We start from the raw sequence: 19,814 nt of genomic DNA, 5'->3' as shown, positions 1-19,814 counted from the left end.
GGGTTGCACCAATGCTTTCAGCAAGGCATTGCCAAGGTTTCCCATGGCAAGGGCTAGTGTGAGCAAAGGCTCCTGAGTGGAGTCCTCCTGACACATCATGGCCCATATGGCTGTCACTTGCTGCCAAAGTTGTGTTCTGAAAAGTGAGACACGCTAAAAATTTCACAGAACTCACCCAACAGATTCGCCATAATTTCCCTATAAAATCTATTCAATTATAAGCCAACAAAATTTGGCCCTGTTTATGGCCTTAAAAGCAGCAACTGTAGGAGCGCCTGGCTGGTTTAGTAGGTGGAGCATGCGACTCTTGGTCTTGGGATTGTGAGTTCTAGACCCACACTGACTTTTGAGATTGCTCAAAAATAAAATCTTAAAAAAAAAAAAAAAAAAAAAAAGGTGGGGGGTAGTGGTAACTGTACAGGCTCTGCAGTTACCCAATTCACAGTGAACTTGGCACCATTTAGGGCAGCCTAGACACCCTGCATATGCAGATGGGGAGGCCAAGCCCAGACTTCCCTCGGAGGTCAGTCAGGTGCCCCAGGCTCCTAATGCCAGGACACTAGGGGTGGTGTCCATTCTCATACCCCATTCCCTTCCTACCTCCATTCTCCAGGTAAAGGCATTTCCCTCCCTCCCTCCTCCAGACATGTTTACCTCCACCATCACAATCAGGTGTCCCACAAGCTTCTGGGCTATACCCAGGCCCAGAGCACATCAACTCTCTCCCCTCCAGAAGGTGTGTCCCATGGCTCATCGTTCCCACCAGACAACCTGGCCCTGCTCCCACTGCCACTGTGGGCCTTCTCAGGCCCTCTCACCAAACCCAGTGCCTCCAAGGACTTGGAGCCCCTAAGCACCCCAATTTCTGGTGTGTGAGCTCCATAAAATGTGCTACCCAGACCACTCTTTCCCACACTGCCCACGGACACTGCAAGTCCTCTTGAAGGAGGGAACAGTGGATACCTGGACTTGTTCCCTTTAGAGAGTGTGGCTGTGTTAAAGTTGCTTCTGAATGCTATCAAGGCCCTGCACTAGGGAACTCTGCATGTCACCAGGTCTTAGTCCCACTAAGATCCAAATAAAGCTTTTCAATGTGGTTATTTACATCAGGACTATTTTTATGATTTAAGCTCTAAAAATAAGCAGTCTTATGGCTTGGGACCCAAGGAAAGGGATTAGTAACGTCTGGTATGTCTCCTCTCCACCCAACAGACACTCCCTACCTCCTCTCCCATCCCACCCCCAGGCAGGCCCCTCTCACCAACATCTAGGCTGCTTTGGCCACTTCAGTGTCTCTGAAGGCAACTGACCTTGCCTAGCCACTGTGTCACCACCTTTTTCCCACAGAGGTCTGTGACCATTCACCTGCCTTCCTTTCCCTCATTATTGGACAACTGTAAGTCCCAAGACGTCTTCCTATCAGCACTGTGACACACCTTACTAGACCACACTGGGAGCTTCCGAAGCTTAAGAACGACCAGCCTCACATCAGAGAAGACAGTGAGCTTCACCAGGGTAGAGTGAATGGTCCCGGGCCACATGGGGATGTGAATGGAATGAAACTGCTGGACGCCAATTCTTTTTCCACCACCTGCTACTCCCCTTGGGCTCACAAATTATAATTCACATGCTCATCTCTTTGACAGAAAGAAAACCACCCTGGAAATCTCTTACCACTGGGTCAGCTCTCCTTTTCTTCCAGGCGCTTTCTGCTGAGAAAAGTCTTCTCAAGGTGGACTCCTGGTTGCCCCACCTGGAGTCACACAGGCCCTTGGGAGGTCCCAGGCATTTACCCCTGTTTTTTACCTATTCTACACAGGGCCCTCTTCATCCCACTGTTTCACCAGGCTAGGTGGCTGCAAGGGACAGGACAGGATCCCTCAGGCCAGTGTGCTTGCCACCCCCACCATCTAGGTTTGTTATGGTTTTGGTACAAACAGTTCTCAATACAGCACAGAATTGGCTGCAAGATACAAAACAAAGCACATGAAAGCAGTTTTAAGTGGCATAGTGGAGGGCTGGTAAGAGCCCTCACATATCTGCCCAGGTAAAACATTTAAATGACCTGCTACAGCAGCTAAGGCACCAGTTAAAGGATGAGGAATCTGTCAGGTGACAAACAAAGCACTAGCAGGAATATGTGCTGAAGAGGTATCAGAAACTTCAACTGCAGAATTAAACCAAATAATTTCAAAATAAAATGACCTGCTTAATCTATAATCCTGCTTAACTCACATGTCTGAAGAGCCCCTGATTGCTAAAGGAGGAGTCTTGACAGGCGTTTACCTCACTGACTGTACACAGTGGCCTTCTGGTTCCTGTCAGGACCATCACATCCCTAAGAAGGCAGGCACCGTCCAGTGAGAAAGGGACAGCCCTTCATTACTAGAGGAAGGTATTGTATATGTGCTGCCAAAGCGAGCACTAGAGGAAGGTATTGTAAAGGCAAGGGGCAGGTGGCTCCTTACCTCTTATCAGGCTGGCTTACACTAGGCCCCATGTGAACTAAGTCTCTTTGGGAGTTAGAAAGAGGACATCCAGAGTCTGTCACTCTGATACCCCAGCATTATTACCTAATGATTTTTAGAAGTACAGGTGAACCCCTCAAATTTCAATAATTTCAAACCTAAGATAAGATATAGTCCAGAATAAAGGCATGTGGACAAAAAGACAGAACTGGGATGAAGAGCCTGGAGGGAAGGGATAAGGCAGAGAATGAGGAGATAAGAGAGGCCACAGCTTACGCAGGGAAGGAAGCACAGAATCAGAACCAGATTTCCAAAGGAATATACCTCTCAGTTCCCAAGCTAAGAAAAGCAAGCTAAGAAAAGCAAGCAGGCTATGGAGAGTTCTAGTCTGAGTTGATGGAGCTGCTCCTTGAGACTGCCCAGCCCCTCCTAGAAGTCACCTAGCAGTAGAGAATTAGAAAGTAAAAGGCAGCAGCCAGCCCACAACAGGTGCTGGGGCTGGGCTGGACTCCAGAGAACCTTCCAGAAGAGTGCAGGAGGCCCCAGACTCAGGGGAAGTGATGGTCACACAGTAGATAGGCTTCTGGCTGAGAGACTTCCAAAGCTTTCACACAAAAGGGGAGGGGGAGGGAGAGATGGTCATTCCCTATGAGGAAGACTGTCAGAGAGTCAAGAGTGAGGGTTGCAACCACACCTGCCCAGGCAGTGCAAAAACCCAAGCCATCACACCCACAGCTGTGTTAGATCCACCCAATTCCCTCAAGGATGCACATTCCAGCAGACAGCTGGCCAGACCAGGCACAGCTATGATGGGGCACGGTCCTGAAAAGAGAATAGATGGGGGCTCGGGTCAGTACATAGCTGGTGAGAACTGCCTTTCTATCCTCAAACAGCCCATGTGGCAACGACCACCCTTTTATCATCACGGGGTAAAGGTGAAAGTCACACAAGAAGGCTAGGACCTGGACCCAGACCTCTTTGTAGACCCCATGGCTAAAACTGTAAAGAATGACAATACCAAATTGAGTATGAAGCAGCTGAATCCCCACACCTGTGAGAGCAAAACAGCCCAGGTATTTTTGGGGAAAGGCCTAGTAGGTTTTTTTTTTCTTTTTTTAATAACAATTCAACATGCACCTATTCTGTGACCCTGCAATTCATCCCCTACGTATTTACCAAGAGAGAGAAATGAGAATTGATGCCCATGTGCAGCCCTATAGGAATAATCATAGCAGTTGTACTCACACCAGCCCCAAACTGCAGACTGCCAGGTGTCTATGGACAGGTGAGTGGATACACTGTGCATACCCACATAGGAGTCATTCAGGAAAATACTGGTACAACAGGGATGAATCCCAAAGCACATGGAATGAGGGAAGTCAGGCCCCACTGAGCACACGCATGATTCCATTTCTAGAATCCATTTTTGAGAAGAGGCAAGATTAGTCTAGGGTGAGAGAGTACACCCAGTCAAGGATGACAGGAAATGTATAAATGGCCCCTTCTTATGGTGATGACTAGGTTCTGTATCCTGATAAGGCTTTGGACTACACAGGTGAAAAACACACCAGGAGAGGCTCACTGCGCTTTACCTCCTTGCAAGGCAGGCAACCCAAGTGTTTACTTTATCTTTCCTCTCCCAAGAGGCTGCTTGTAAAGAGCATCCACCCAAACAACAAGAACTCTACCTATGACCTAGAATGTCATCTTGGAAAAGTTAAGGAATACACACCTTTTCCTGCAGGCCCCATTTCTATATAGAACAGAAGAAGACTGTCCACATAATCCCATGTTATAGACAACAGGCAGCTGTGGCTGCACTATCATGTTACTTTCAGATTCATTTTCGCTTTGGAAGAGACATCAGACGTTAATGTGAGTGTAGATGATTGTGCCCTCACACAACACACCACTGCAGGACACCCAACTCCTGTTTCAATACCAAATGATGAGTAGTGACATCCCTAGGCACAAAAGAGGTGACTAGTTTATTTACAGATGTGTCACCTCCTTGGTGAATGCCAAAGTCTCTAAAGAAAGATGGAGCAGGGGTTCTGTCATCAAGAACACCAGCTTTAACAAAAGAGCCCTGCTTTGCAGGCTTGGTAAAACAGAGAGTACTTTTATGCATTTTTAGTATGCTCAAGTTCACGAGTGTCTGACAAGGGAGTGTGGAAAGCCAGAAAAACAAAAGTCAGGGACAGCTCTAACACCTCAGGTGCTACTGCCAGTCCCCAACAGGCCAAGGGCCCCTCAGTGCCAGATAGGAGCCCCTTCTACCCACAGCACAGGGCAAGCCCTTGGTTTGAATGAAGCCCCATCCTGTGGGTGAGATGCATGATGAGAAGAGAGGAGGGAGACATGCAGTTACCCAAAGGCCACACACCCCAAGAGAACCCGACAGGAAGTCATCAGTACATCTGCCCCACATCCACTGAGGCCCATGTAGCAGGCTACTGAGAAGTGGAAGTTGGCCTACTAGTCTGCCACTACCCCGCCCCCCCACCCGCCCCCGTGGGACCCAGGGAGCCCCAACGAGGTAAAATGAAGAAGTATAGATGATCTGCTTCAATGCCCATTGACTTCCATCCCCAATGAGCCATACCCCTTAACTTCTAGTCTTTCTCCCCAAGACCTCTGTACATTCTTTCATATTACAGCACACCAGAAAGTAGCTGTAGTCAGATCTTGTCCTATCATGTCTACCTCCAGGGACCACCACGGTGCCTATCACAGTAAGCCTGGTCCTGGCGTGTTAACAATCCTGGGAGGGCTGATGTCTCAGAAAAAGGCATATATAAACACGTTTTCAGTAAAGCATGGGGGTGGCCATTCATGGAGTTCCCACCCTACAAAGGCCCAGAGCAACAAGACACCTAGTCCTTACCTTTCAGGTGCAGGACATCTAGAGAAGAGGCTCATATTTTATTGAGTTAAATGCTCCTCCACCCAAAACGAGGGGGGAAAAAAGTTGTTCTCATCTATGCATGGCCCAGATTATTTCTAAAGATCAACAATTTGTGACAGAAAGAGATTTTCTATAGCAAAGTACAGGAGTAGAATCTACTTATCACAGAAACAAAACAAAGAACTCAACATAGCTTCCACTGCCTGCCCCAGCTCTAGCCTCCTCCAATAGTCCTGACTTGGGGGGAGGGGGGGAGGGGGGAGGGTAGGCATGTGCCCATGACCTTTGGGCTGGTCTCACAAGGCCAGCAGGCTCAACTTCCACCTCTGTGGATTTCTGTTTTCTTGTAAGCACATTTATGGATGCCAGAACAGAAACCAAACTATTTTAACCTCATTAGTTTTTTTAAACATCCATATTGAGATCTAATTTACATACCACAAACTTCATTCACTGTAGGAGTACAATTCAATGATTTTTAATAAACTTATTGTGCAACCATTACCACAATCCAATTTTGGAATACTTCCACCACCCCCCAAATTTCCCTTTTGCCTGTGAGATGTTAATCACTGCACCCCCCCCTGCCCTCAGGCAACCACTGATCAGTCTCTACAGTAAGTTTGCTTTGGACATTCCCTGTAGATGAAATTATACAACAAGCAGTCTCTGGATCTGTTGTCTTCCCACCAGCATAGGAAGTGTGAGGTTTATCCACGCTGCAGCATAAATCCGTAGTTCACTTTTTTATTGCTAAATAGTAATCCGCTGCATGGATATAACATTTTATTTAATCGTGGCTATATGGACTGTTTCCACTTTTTGATTATTATGAATCATGCTGCTATGAACATCCATGTACCTGTCTTTGTGTGGACACATGTTTTCATTTCTCTTGAGTACCATCCTTGGATAGAATACTGGGTCATGTTGAATGTTCATGTCTAACTTTATAATAAACTGCCAACTGTTATGCATTTTACATTCTCACCAGCAAAGTATGAGAGTTCCACTTTCTCCACATCCTCACCAACACTTGTTACTGTCTTTAAAAAAAACAAACAAACAAAAAAACCCACAACCATCTTTGAGACTTGTTTTATGGCCCAGCATCTGATCTCCCCTGGAGAATGATCCATGAGAATGTAAAAAGATATATTCTGTTTTCTGTAGTCACCAGGTCTTCTATAGATTCCTGTTAGACCAAATGAGTCAACAATGCTCTTTGAGTCTTCTAGAATCTTACCAATTTTCTGTTTAGCTGTTCTACCAATTATTGAGTGGAGTACTTAATTCTCTATAACTGATGAATTGTCTATTTCTACTCTCAATCCTAGCAATTTATTCCTAAGGTATTTGGGGGTTGTTGTTAGGCGCATATACATTTATAACTGTTATGTCTCCCTGACATATTGTTATAAAATGCTGCCCTTTGGCTACAGTAATATTTTTTGTCTTAAAGTTGATTTTATCTGACATCGATAGTCACTCTAGCTTTCCTATGGTTACTTATGGTATAGCTTTTCCCATCACTTTACCAAAGGATTTTAAGCATCCTTAAATCTAAGGGGTGTCTCTTACAGATAACATATAATTAAGCTGGATCTTGCTTTTTCATCTAGTCTGAAAATCTCTGCCTTTATAATTGGGGTGTTTAAACCACCTTTTTTTTTTTTTTTTTTTTTTTTTTGAGAGAGAGCGAGAGCGAGCAAGTGCATGTGAGAGCACAGGAGGGGCAGTGGGAGACAGAGAATGTTACGTAGGCTCCACATCCAGCACGGAGCCTAACAAAGATGATGCAGGGCTCCCTCTCACAGCTGTGAGACCATGACCTGAGCCGAAATCAAGAGTCAGACACTTAACCAACTGAGCCACCCAGTACCCCTAGACTACTCACATTTAACACAATAATTGATATGATTGGGTTTACAGGTGTCATATTGCTATTTGTATTCTACACCCATTCTTACTTTTATGTTCCTCTGTTCCTTGCTGATGATCTCCTTTGGTGTTAAACATTTTTTAGTGTACCGTTATATTATTTTGTTGATTTTTTAAGTCATATTTTAAAGCTATTTTGTTAATCATTGCTCTAGATATTATAATAATTTTATTAATTTACCACAACATACTTCAGATTAATATTAACTCGACTCTGGTAAAATGTAGATACTTAACCCCAACAGAGCTCCATTTCATTCCTCCTGTTTTATACTATCATTGTCTGACAGATCTATAAACATATAAACACAAGAGATTTTTGTATACCTTGGTCAATTTCCAGAGAGCTGAAATGGTTATTTTTGTCTATGCTGACCAGTGTTAGTTACAGTTAATGCTTTACATGATATGTGTTATAAGAAGAAATGAGAATAAAGTATTTTATATTAGACCATGTATTTACCATTTCCAATGCTCTTTATTTCTTCCTGGGAACTTAAGTTACCAACATGTCATTTTCTTTCAGTCTGAAGAACTGGCTGGTCTGACCGTGACAGATTCTCTTGGTCTTTATCTGAAAATGTCTTTTTTCCCTTTGTTTCTGAAGGAGTTTTGCTGGACACAGAATTCCAGGTTGACAGTTTTTGTCTTTGAGTACTCTGAATGTCACTCAACTCCTTTTTCGTTTCCATGGTCTTGGATGAGAAGCTGGCTGTTAATCATATTAATGCTCCCGTGTATGTGAGGGGTCCTTTTCCTCTTGCCACTTTCAAGATTTTCTTTTTCTCTGACTTATTAACAATTTGACTATGATGTGTCTAGTTATAGATCGCTTTGTATTTAAGCTCCCTGAGGTTTGTTGAGCTTCTCCTCACAAATTTTTGATCATTATTTCTTCAAGTAGTTTTTCTGTCTTGCTCCAACTATGACTACAGCCTGGGGCTAATACAGCAATCATCCTTCCCCATTTGCCCATCTCCAAGACTGTCACTTCAACCAACAAGGCCATGGGCCCAGGGTTGCTATCCACCACTCTCTTAAATTGAATGAGTCCCTTCTCACCCCTACAGAAAAGAGGTTGGTCTTCACAGCCTAGGCAGAACTTCCCTACCAATAGAACTGGGGAGATGGTATGGAAGGAGTCCCAGGCTAAATGCTACAGATTCTCACTATTCTTACCTGAAGTTTGGCAGTTTCTTAAGCACAAACACTTCTCAGATTGCTGTATGCCTCTGGTCAATTTCTAGAGTGCTCAAACGATGGGCTTTTTTTGGGCCAATTCTGTCCTGTTTTATGGGTTTTTTGGGGGGGACTGGAGGGGGGGAGGAAATTATTCCCCAGCTTTGATTTATTTTGAAAATAAAACATACACAAATTGGGGGAGCTTGGGTGTCTCAGCTAGTTAAGCGTCCGACTTCGGCTCAGGTCATGATCTCGCGGTTTTTGAGTTCAAGCCCCGCATGAGGCTCTGTGCTGACAGCTCAGAGCCTGGAGCCTGCTTCAGATTCTGTGCCTCCTTCTCTCTCTGCTCTTCCCCTGTTCATGCTCTGTCTCTCTCTCAAAAATAAATAAATACTAAAAAAAAATTTTTTTTAATACACAAATTGAGGGGCATCTGGGTGGCTCAGTTGGTTAAAACCTCTGACTTAGGCTCAGGTCATGATCTCACAGTTCGTGGCTTCGAGCCCTGTCTCGGGCTCTGTGCTGACAGCTGGAGCCTGGAGCTTGCTTCAGATTCTGCTTCTTTTTCTCTGCCCCTCCCCTGCTCATACTGTCTCTCAAAAATAAATAAACATTAAAAAAATTTTTTTGAAGCACTATCAACAATTGCCAAAGTATGGAAAAAGCCCAAATGTCCACCGATGGATGAATGGATAAAGAAGATGCGGTATATATTATACACATACACACACACACACACACACACACACACACACACACACACACACTGGAGTATTACTCGGCAATCAAAAAGAATGAACTCTTGCCATTTGCAACTACGTGGATGGAACTGGAGGGTTATTATGCTAAGTGAAATTAGTCAGATAAAGACAAATATCATATGACTTCACTCATATGAGGACTTTAAGACATAGAACAGATAAACATAAGGGAAGGGAAGCAAAAATAATATAAAAACAGGGAGGGGAACAAAACATAAGAGACCCTTAAATATGGAGATCAGAGGGTTACTGGAGGGGTTGTGGGAGGGGGGAATGGGCTACATGGGTAAGGGGTAATAAGGAATCTACTCCTGAAAACACTGTTGCACTATATGCTAATTTGGATGTAAATTTAAAAAATAAAATTAATTAAAAAAAATTTTTTAATATACACAAATTGGGAGCCTAAGTCAGAAAAACTGTCAGAGATAGAGAGGGGAACTGTAGAGAGGGAAAGAACGGACTTTACCCCTTTGTCTGCCTATGTATGCTACATATCACCCCAATGTAGTAAAAAAAGGTTTTATCTTGGTGATTTCAATTCACCAGCCACTCACTGCCTTGAAGAAAAAGAAAATTATCTCTCCTAGAAGCCACCAAAAACTCCCTCCAGTCTTCAACAGCCCAATTAGAGTCATAAGACAGCATGAAAGAAAATGAGGCAGTTTTGAAACAGAGCCAAACAAATTCTAGACGCAGAATACTATACAATAGTGAAAATGAATTAACTACTGCTCAATTCAACAACATGGGTAAATCTCACAAACATTATATTGAATGAAAGCAAGCAAAGGGTACAGACTGCACAATTCCATTTATTTAAAGTACAAAAACAGAAAATTATCTATGCTGTTAGAAGAAACTGGTTACCCTCAGAGGGTAGTGATAAGTGGAATAAAGGGGGCCTCAAGGTTGTTTCTTGATTCTACTTTACAAGGATGTATTCAGTTTGTGAAAATTGGCACCCATCTGTACTTTTCAGTATGTGTACTACATCTCAATTAAAAAACAAAAATGAAATTCTCTCAGCACAACAATCTAAAATTGGCACGTTAGAGGCATCTGGGTGGCTCAGTCAGTTAAACATCAGACTCAGTTTTAGCTCAGGTCTTGATCTCACAGTTCATGCGTTTGAGCCCTACAGTGGGCTCTGCACTGAACCTGCTTGGGATTCTCTATCTCCCTCTCTCTGCCTCTCCCATGCACGCATGCATCCTCTCTCTTTTCAAAAATAAATAAATATTTAACGTTTATTTATTTTTTATTGTTAAATGTTTATAAACAATAAACATTTAATGTTTATTTATTTTTGAGAAGAGAGAGACAGAGCATGAGTGGGGGAGGAGAGAGAAAGAGGGAGACACAGAATTTGAAACAGGCTCCAGGCTCTGAGCTGTCAGCACAGAGCCCGAAGCAGGGCTTGAACTCACAGACAGCAAGATCATGACCTGAGCTGAAGTCGGACGCTTAACAAACTGAGCCACCCAGGTGCCCCAATAAACAAACATTTAAAATAAATGAGTAAAAATAAAACTGGCATGTTAATCTTACACGATTCAGTGAACCTGAAGCCAAAGAGCTTCAGCTAACCTAAACTATGGCCAAATACAGCCGTGCCGTGCCACCTTTTGATCTGGCCAGTGAGGGATCTCACACTAACCTGGGAACCAAGAACAACCACATTGTGCTATAGGAAGGTCCTTAAAGGGATGTTCTTGAGCCACATGCTCTCAACAAGGATCCAAAGACTGCCTGTTTCTAACAGAAACTGGGGCCATACACTCCAGAACAGATTACAGTTTGGAAAGGCTTTGGGGTACTTGTTCCTGTAATTTTTGTCAAAATGCACAAGTGTACTTCTCCAATGAATTAAACAGAACATTCTACGTGGGAACTTGGGGAGATACTAGCTCTACATATGGACATCTTATTTTGAGCAAAGATTGAAGGGCAGTTGTTACCAACACTTGCTCTCCACCCTAGGACCAATTCTGGGTACACGTCTGTCACCCATCAACCTATAAGCCAGAGATTATCACCCATTTTACTATTGAAGAAACAAAGACTAAGATCATATGCTCAAGATCAGCCAGGGAGTATGATGTGACCCCAACTATGCCTGTTGGCCACCAAGGCCAAACTCTGTCCACATTCTCATACTGCTTTATAAGTGTCTTGAGGTGTTTCTAGTCCTGGAGTACTGATCACCCAATGCCCTGTGTGCCTAAATTAATCTCTGATCCCTGCTCCTTTGCATCCTTTATGTGTTGTAACGATATCATTCTCCATCAACTTCAGAAAACATGGTCTAAGTGACCTTGGGTTGGAAGCCAATGGGCATAGTGGGAAAAGTCTGGAAGCAAGAGGCCCAGAGGCCAAATGTAGCCCCAGGCTGTATCAACAGAAAGATCTGGTAACCTCTCCCTCACAATCCACTGGGCTGCCCTGCAGGGCAGCAAGGTGATAACATGAGAAAATGCACACCAGGAGCCCAGGATCACGAGAAATATCCAGCAGATGGAGTGCCTGGGTGGCTCAGTTGGTTAAGGGTCTCACTTTGGCTCAGGTCATGATCTCACAGTCTGGTCCATCGGGGGTTCGAGCCCTACTTCCGGCTCTGTGCTGACAGCTCAAGCCTGGAGCCTGCTTCAGATTCTGTGTCTCCCTCTCTCTCTGTCCTTCCCCGACTCATGCTTTCTCTCTCTCTCTCAAAAATAAACATTAAAAAAATTAAAGAAAGAAACAAACAAACATCCAGCAGATCTTCACAAACAGCAGGAGGCTCTTTCTCCTCCTCAGCTACCTGATATAGTACCTGAGACACTACTGAAGACCAAGTCAGAGGGAGAGAAAGAAGAACCAGACTTACAATTTTATTTCTGGAACTTTAAAAGAGGCCTCTGGGACAGGAACAGCAAAAAGCACAGCCAGACAGAAAAAGGCCTTTTTGGGTAGTAGAAACACAGAGCACACACCCCCTCAAACTAAGATGCTTCCCCAGTAGAAAGGGTTGGATTTTCCCATTTATCTCAAAGAGGTAAAAATTGTAAAGCTGAGAAATACCAGGCCAGATAATCTCTGAAGTTCTTAGGATTCCAAAAGTCTGAGCTCCAAAATGATTTTAACATGAAGACTACAGGGTGGAGTCCCTGTGCGGGGTTAGTCAACACTCATGAGAAGGCAAAACGTTCCCAGCTTCCCTAGCTCTGCACCTGCCACCCTCACCCCCACTCTGGGCAAACAGACATGGAAGGGAGTCTGCAGGGGAGGATTAGGGGGTTGGTGAGGGGTGGCCAGGAGACTGTGGCCATACCAACACACCCACTGTGGCGTATCTGGCTCATAGGACATCTAAGCGTAAACGTGCTAGAATGGTTCCCACCAGAGCTCCAAGGGGAGCGGTGACAGCAGAAGTTAGGCCCAGATTTCTCTTTATAGAAAGAAAAGAATGTTTCTGAGTGAAGAAATGAGGGAGGTAGGGAAAGGGGGTAAAGTGAGTCTTAATTCTTTCAAGTTTTTTCCTTAAGAACCTCACAAAACTGAGGATCTGAATACTCTTGAAGTAATCAGTACTGACTAACGAAAAATCAACAGACCACACCACAGACTTGAATAGTGACCTCCTCCTTCACAACGTGCTGCCTAAGAGGAGTGGTGGCGCATGTGAGAGGCATCTCTGAGCTGGACTCCAGACTCTGCCCCCAGCCTAGTTACCCAGATCCAGTATAGAATCCCTGGCCTCCAGAACCCCAGATCTGTAAAGCAGGGACATATACTGAAATGAAAAACTCCCAACTTTTTCCACAAGCCAAAAGCACCAGCTGAAGAAACAAATGGTATCAGTTTAATGAAGACTCACTGCCTTGCAGGGCAGCCAATGGAGGAGGATACTGCCCCTTCCTCCTGTGAGACCCACACCCCTTGCCATTGATGTCCAGGCCCCAGTGAGGAGATCCCTTGTCCAGGACAGCACAGCAATGCCAGGACTAGAACCCGTAACTCACCAAGGGATGCTTCCTCAGGCCCATCTCCCCACCGCCTTCTCACACCCACAAGACCTGGTTCCAGGTCCCTCCTGCTCACCTGTATGAGGTACGCATGTCCACGGGCCCGTCGCCCGCCTGCCCTTCACATCTGCCCATGGCTGTCACCTCTGCCCCCCTCAGCAACCCTTGGGCTGGGCCTGCTCCTGGCTCAGGCGTCACTCTCATGTCTCCGTCAGTGTTTAAATCTGAAGACAACAATCCTCTCTCCATTTTTATTTTCTTGCTTTCCACATCATCCTCTGCTGGGTCCCGTTCAAGCGCTCGTTTCTGACTCCGTGTTCGGCATGCTTCTTCAGTCATTCTGAACTTTGGAAGGAGAAAACATGACATTTAAACTTGGCACAACCAAGTTGCTACCTTCTTAGAAACTTCAGTGTGTCAGCTTGAAGAGTTTTCCTTGCCCCATGATGATAGTAGAAGTCGGTACAACAAATGCAGGCCTCACAAAGTGTGCCCAGGACCTTTCTTAACTGACATGGGAAGGCTGGGCAAGATCCATGGAGCATCTGGGGAGCTGAGACCTGCAGGGACCTGGACAGGAACAATGGAAAGTGGCTGATTATTAGAAGGAAGAGGAATTCTCTGTGCTCCAAATTCAAAAGCAAAGAGAGGAAAACTGTTCTAGATCTGAACTTCCTGCCTATGGAATTCTGAGTACCTGCCCTAGGTTGGAGATTTCTGGAATCCGGGAAGGGGAGACACTGCTGTACCAGAAGCAGGGTCACTGCCCAGGTCCAGAACTGCACTGCACTGACTCGGGTTGACCATTCTCCCCTTTAGTGAGGGGCGGCCTCCTTACTCCCTGCTCACCTCAGGGGAGTGAGAAGTGGGGGTCACCTTTAACCCTTTGACTGCCAGCAAGGTAAACTTTGAGTGGGGTGAGAGCTGGCCCGTCACCATGCCAGCACCCTGTACCTGCAGCACACACATATCTTGATTTAAAGAAAGAAAAGAAGAAAAAAACAGCTGAGTCAGTTTTTGATCCCATGACATCACTGGGCTCCACATGACCCTTCCCAGGATTCAGTCTGAGAGACAAAGCACTTTCCAGAAAACCAGTCTGAACCGGTTCCAGACAACAAGCTGAAGTGTTGTTAACCCTCACAGAGACAGGACGGAGGACAGCGCAATGATGTCTGTCTGCAGGGAGGCTGCTGGCATTCCACAACAGAGTCTGGGACACAGGCGCTCGCTCTTAAAGGAGCCACTCCAGCCCCGATGTCCCAACAAGGCAGGACGCAGGAAATAAGACTGCAAGAGTCAGGGTCTAAAAAAGCCAAGCCAGAGTTCATGAGGGACAAAAAAGAATTTAGCTGCCAGGCTCTAGGAGGATTCCCAAAATGCCAGTTCTACACAGGATGGTAGGTGCCTATGTCTACCAACACAGGGTCCACAGAGGAACACACTACAAGCCCCTTGAGAATCTCAATTCATACCTGTGGTGTGCCTACACTGAAGGCCTCCTGGCTCTGTGTCCACACAGGCAGGGCATCTGGCACCCCAGTTTCCTCACCACCAATACCCTGAGAAGCCTGTCCTGGAGCCAACCTTCTGGGAGACTAGGGGCAACACAGAGCAATGAAGGGGCAACATCATCATACATGGGATGCATTCCTAAGATGACTCACTCACAACCTTGTTAAGGAGCCGATTTCTCAAATGAGCAACAGTGCAGGACCATGTCCTAGTGGCCTCTTCGGTGGACTTAGAGTTAAAGGAAAGAAATTGACTGCTGTTTCATGCTCCTGGCTCAGGAGGCAGAGCAGTCCACATGCACACGTGTCGGGCCACTGTGGCCTGGCCAGGGCACTCAAATATCTACTCCTACAGGCAGTCCAAAAGGGTCAAAATGAGCAAGTCTCCCGGTGGTCATATTACCCCCAGAATGCTCTCCACCCATGTTGACAGAAGGTGGGGCTGGAGAACTCTGAAGCCCAAGGGCATGGGCTACTGACAAGACTTCCATCTGCCCCCAACCCCTCCTGGCACACTAGCCTGTGCCTGCTGCCCACCCTGTACCAACTGCTCAGTCCTAGTCACCCCCCCAAACATCCCCTCATCTCGTCCTCCCACACTCTGTATGGATATGGTCTCCTAACTGCCCCAGAGAAAAGCAAAGGATACCCCATGTCCCTCTTAGCCTAAAGCTCTATGGCTTCTGTCCTTCTCTGATATGTCTTGACAACAAACCCTGTCAGCCTGCTCAGTGAATCTATCAGTCCTCTCTGTGAGATTGCAGATAAGTCATTGCCCTGAGATGAGTGTCAGTCAACCTCCCCTCCCTCATTGTGGGAGGCATGGGTCATCTTTCCTTTGAGGGCTGCCTAAAAGAGAAGCTCCTTAAACATTTGGGGAATTGGACAAGAGTAACAATTTCAGTAGCTGCCTTGGACAGCAGGTAGCTGTGTTCCCAGGGCAAGAGAGGAGCCTGTCAGGATCAAAAAGGAGAAGAGACAAGACCAGGAAAGAGGCAAAAAGGCATGCCCACTAGAGTCAGAAGAAATTCTGTCCCTAAGGGAGAAGTTCCCAGTCTGGGCTGGTACAGACCAGGGAAGAATGGGACTGAGGTGGAGGAGGAGGATGCCCCCACCTCAGTCCTGTACTTAAACTCCCCCATGCTTCCCCACTCTGCCTCTGTTCCAGCCTGGCACACCCACCTAGTACAGTCTCTGGCCTTATAAGCTCCAGGCTCCAATCCAGGAAAGTCATCCAAACCCAGACCCTGCATGAAGTCCTTCCTCTCAAATACCCACACAGATTGGGCGGGTGGGGACCAACAACCAGTTCACCGTGTGCCAGGTCACCAGACTGACAAAGTAGTACCCAAGTGACCTCACTTCATTGTCACTAATATAAAATAAGCAAGCATAAAGGGCCAGAGCAGAGCCTCATACCCACACAGGGCTGCTCCTCTTCTAGCTCCAGTGACCACTCTGGGCCACAGGGCCCCAACAACACCCTAGTTCAGGTAGCTGATCAGGGTCCCCAGCAGAGGGCCTGGAATACAGCCTGTTTATGTTCTGTGTGCAGTGTCAAGCAAGGTAGCTCACTCTAAAGCCGAGGGACTGGAAATCTGCCAACCCTGGACCCAGAACCAATGGCCAGCCTGGCAGTACATGCATGCCCTGCCCTCTGGCTCCAGCAGGGCATTCTCGGGAGGGGTGGCCAGCTGCATCCCTCCCCCACCACAAAAAGGAACAGCACAGCTGGAGGGGGCAGGGCTGACTATGGCAGAGGGTGCGTCCAGCTCTGCACCACCTGCCCCGTGCCCCCCTCCATCTTGGGTAGGGCCTACTCCACAGCAAGATGGTTGCCTTAGAAGCCAGAGGAAGCATTTGCTCCTGGGGAGTACAGGTGCTAATAAAGAATACTCCTCCCTCCTCTCAGCAGGAAGGACCAGTGCCCTAGCACATTAGGGCTAGTGTCCATCACCCTGCAGGCACAAACCCAAGATCAATGACAAAGCTATAGGGAAGAAACCAGCCTTGAGGAATGAAGCATGACCTACAATTTCTGCAAAAAAGCAGTGAGGAGTTACCTCAGAATACTTTCTAAAGAGCAGGTAAAGGGGCGCCTCGGTGGCTTAGTCAGTTGAGCATCTGACTTCAGCTCAGATCATGATCTCACGGTTTTTGAGTTTGAGCCCCACACTGGGCTTGCTGCTGTCAGTGCAGAGCCCACTTAAGATCCTCTGCCCCCCTCTCGCTGCCCCTCCCCCACTTATGCACCCACACTTTCTCTCAAAAATAAACAAACATTAAAAATAAAAAAGAACAGGTAAAGAGGCTGGATTATTGTGATGGAAAGTTAGGATTTGCTTCAAAACCCCTAGCCAGTGAGGGTTCTACCACAGGCCCATTCAGGAACTGCCAGCCCACAAAGAGCAACCCCCTCTTACTTAAGGGGGATCCTGTCCTGGCTGTTGCCTGAAGACAGGGGCAGATCCTGACAACAGCAGCCCATTGTAAAGATGAGGCTCCCAGGACTGCAAGGCTGCCTGAGGCACAGGCTGCTACCCAGGAAGCAGGGCTGGAACCCAGATGGCCTCAGTCCTTTCTTCTCACTCTCACAAACACAATTAAGTCACGCAGAGCCTGCTCTAATGCATCCTCAGACAGGGCTGGGCGGGCAGAGAGGTGGCAGGAAGCAACCCAGGTCTTCCTTGCCCCAAGAAGGGAGGTTCCAGTCACTCTAGCGGCTACATAGGCACAGCACAGAACGACCGACCTCAGGTCGAAGAGGCAACCAAATAACAGGTGGAATGTGGACAAGGGGCTTTGGGTCAATGCAAATTGTAAATGCCTCTACCAAAAGATACTTTATTTTTTAGTAAAATGCCACTGTCTAACTGATCTGAGAACCTCAGGTGGAAAACCTCTTCTTCTTTTTTTTTTTTTTTAATTTTTTTTTCAACGTTTTTATTTATTTTTGGGACAGAGAGAGACAGAGCATGAACGGGGGAGGGGCAGAGAGAGAGGGAGACACAGAATCGGAAACAGGCTCCAGGCTCTGAGCCATCAGCCCAGAGCCCGACGCGGGGCTCGAACTCACGGACCGCAAGATCGTGACCTGGCTGAAGTCGGACGCTTAACCGACTGCGCCACCCAGGCGCCCCTTGGAAAACCTCTTCTAAAGCAACTCCAAAGAGGTGAATGATGCAGGAACCAGAATTTTTAAACAAGACTCAGGAAACCAACAGAAAGCACCTGGCACAAGTTGAGCACATAATGCCAGTAAACATATTTTTTATCATAAAAAAAGTTAACTTAAAAAAAAGTAAACAAACACAAGTCATGGAGCCATAACTCTGAAGCATTATCATTATCTGTACCAGGAAATGCTATTTATATTACTCTGTTACTAACATACCAGCAGGAATACTATCAATAACACTCCTGTTTCAGGCATGAGAAAAGTGGACTTGGGGTGCTCTTTCCAGAGCACAGAAGAGTGAGCATGAGGAGGTGGAAGAAAAGAGGGTACTAAGTGTGGACTGTCCTCAGGGGGAACGTGGAGGGGTGGGGATGAGGGGAGATCCAATTTGTTCTAAAGGATCATCTGGTTGATATGGGTATAGACTGGAGTAGGAGATGGCAGGGAGAGCAGTTTGGGGGAGACTTCTGTATCTTGTGGCTCAGGATGGGAAAGAGACTGAGAAGTGGGGAGATATGACCAAACCCTAAGTATACTTTAGACAACACAACATACCAACAGCTGGACAGGAGGCAAGAAAAGATTGCTTTGTTTTATTTTTGCCTGAGCAACTGGATGGAATTGGTTTTCTGAAATGAGGTAAGAGGAGATCTGGGAGAAGAAGGTTGGAAGCAGGGAAATTTGGACATGGTGAGTAGGAGTCTACCAGACCCACACAGAGAGGCCGAGGAGTGTCTACTGACAGGTGGAAGCCTGCACATGGGGCAGCCACTGTTTTCGGCAGCACAGAGCACCCCTCCCTGTCAGGAAAGAAGGGCCAGTGAAGCGTCCAATGCCAAGTTGGGTGACGATGAGGTCCAGACACTGGTTTCACTTGGCACTGGCCAACCTCCACACTGCGACACACAGGCCCTGCCAGGTGTGCAGTTCCAGCAGGCCTGCAGCCAGGCACCCACCGCCAGAGTGCCCCTCAGCAGATGCACAGTGCAGGTGGATCTTTGTGCCCTGGTGGTCCTGAGGCTGGGGCTATCTATGATGCCCTTCTGCATGATTTCTCTCGTCTCCTGCCTGGACCCAGGAATCCCATTGACCCTCCCAGACACAACAGCCTGCAGAAGCTGCAGAAGAGAAGTCCCAGACCTGTACACCCTCTGCTCACCCTCTGGAGGCTCCCTACATTCTTGAGAGTCAAAGCCAGGTACCTGGGGAGGGGACGGGGAGAGAACAACTAAGCTATACTGTGGTGTCAGCAGCCTCTGGTTGACAGGCACTTATCTTCTCTTCCAGAACAGAGAGTTCACTCTGCTCAAGTCCTGAGCCACTTCCTGATGCCTCTCTCTGAACGATAGTAGCAGGGATGCAGTGGCTGTGTTCTGGAAGGAACGCACGATAAAAATGCCAGCTCTCAGGTTTTAAACGTCAAACCCTGTTAAGGCTGAGTACAAGGGATGCAACTTAACCTGGGGAACAGAAGGACGATCCCAACAGCCAGCCTCTACTACCAGACACAGGAGAGAACAGAGGCCAAATCTCAGGCAACAATGGGCTGAGAGAACTTGTTAGTCTTTCAGCCTCAGTTTCCCTACCCACACCTCACAGACATGCTATGTGAAGAAACAGAGTGATATTAGAAATAATTTGAATGAGGGTCGCCTGGGTGGCTCAGTCATCTGCGCATCCGACTCTTGATTTCAGCTCAAGTCATGATTCCACGGTCGTGGGATCAAGCCTCCATGCAGAGCATGGAGCCTGCTCGAGAGTCTCTCCCTCTCTGCCCCTCTCCCCCATTCACACGCACTCTAAAATTATAAATTAAATTTTTTTTTTTTTAAAATGACTTGAATGAGGGGTGCCT

General features: G+C 46.6%; 1 protein-coding gene across 6 annotated transcripts in view; it reads right to left on the bottom strand.

Moving 5' to 3' along the window:
* Nucleotides 1-19,814, bottom strand: part of GATAD2A (GATA zinc finger domain containing 2A) — a 102,641-nt gene that overhangs the window by 23,352 nt on the left and 59,475 nt on the right. For 5 of the 6 annotated variants that reach the window (XM_047835285.1, XM_047835294.1, XM_047835304.1 and 2 more), the window contains one exon: nucleotides 13,344-13,612. In XM_047835285.1, coding sequence (XP_047691241.1) covers nucleotides 13,344-13,612 — 269 coding nt within the window. The remainder of the gene's footprint in view (nucleotides 1-13,343; nucleotides 13,613-19,814) is intronic. The other variant, XM_047835322.1, reaches the window with a different exon arrangement.

The sequence above is a fragment of the Prionailurus viverrinus genome, chromosome A2 (genome assembly GCF_022837055.1).
Source record: "Prionailurus viverrinus isolate Anna chromosome A2, UM_Priviv_1.0, whole genome shotgun sequence".
Classification (NCBI taxonomy): Eukaryota; Metazoa; Chordata; class Mammalia; order Carnivora; family Felidae; genus Prionailurus; species Prionailurus viverrinus.
The sequence above is the reverse complement of the archived record's forward strand: the minus strand, read 5'-3'. Positions and strand labels throughout refer to the sequence as shown.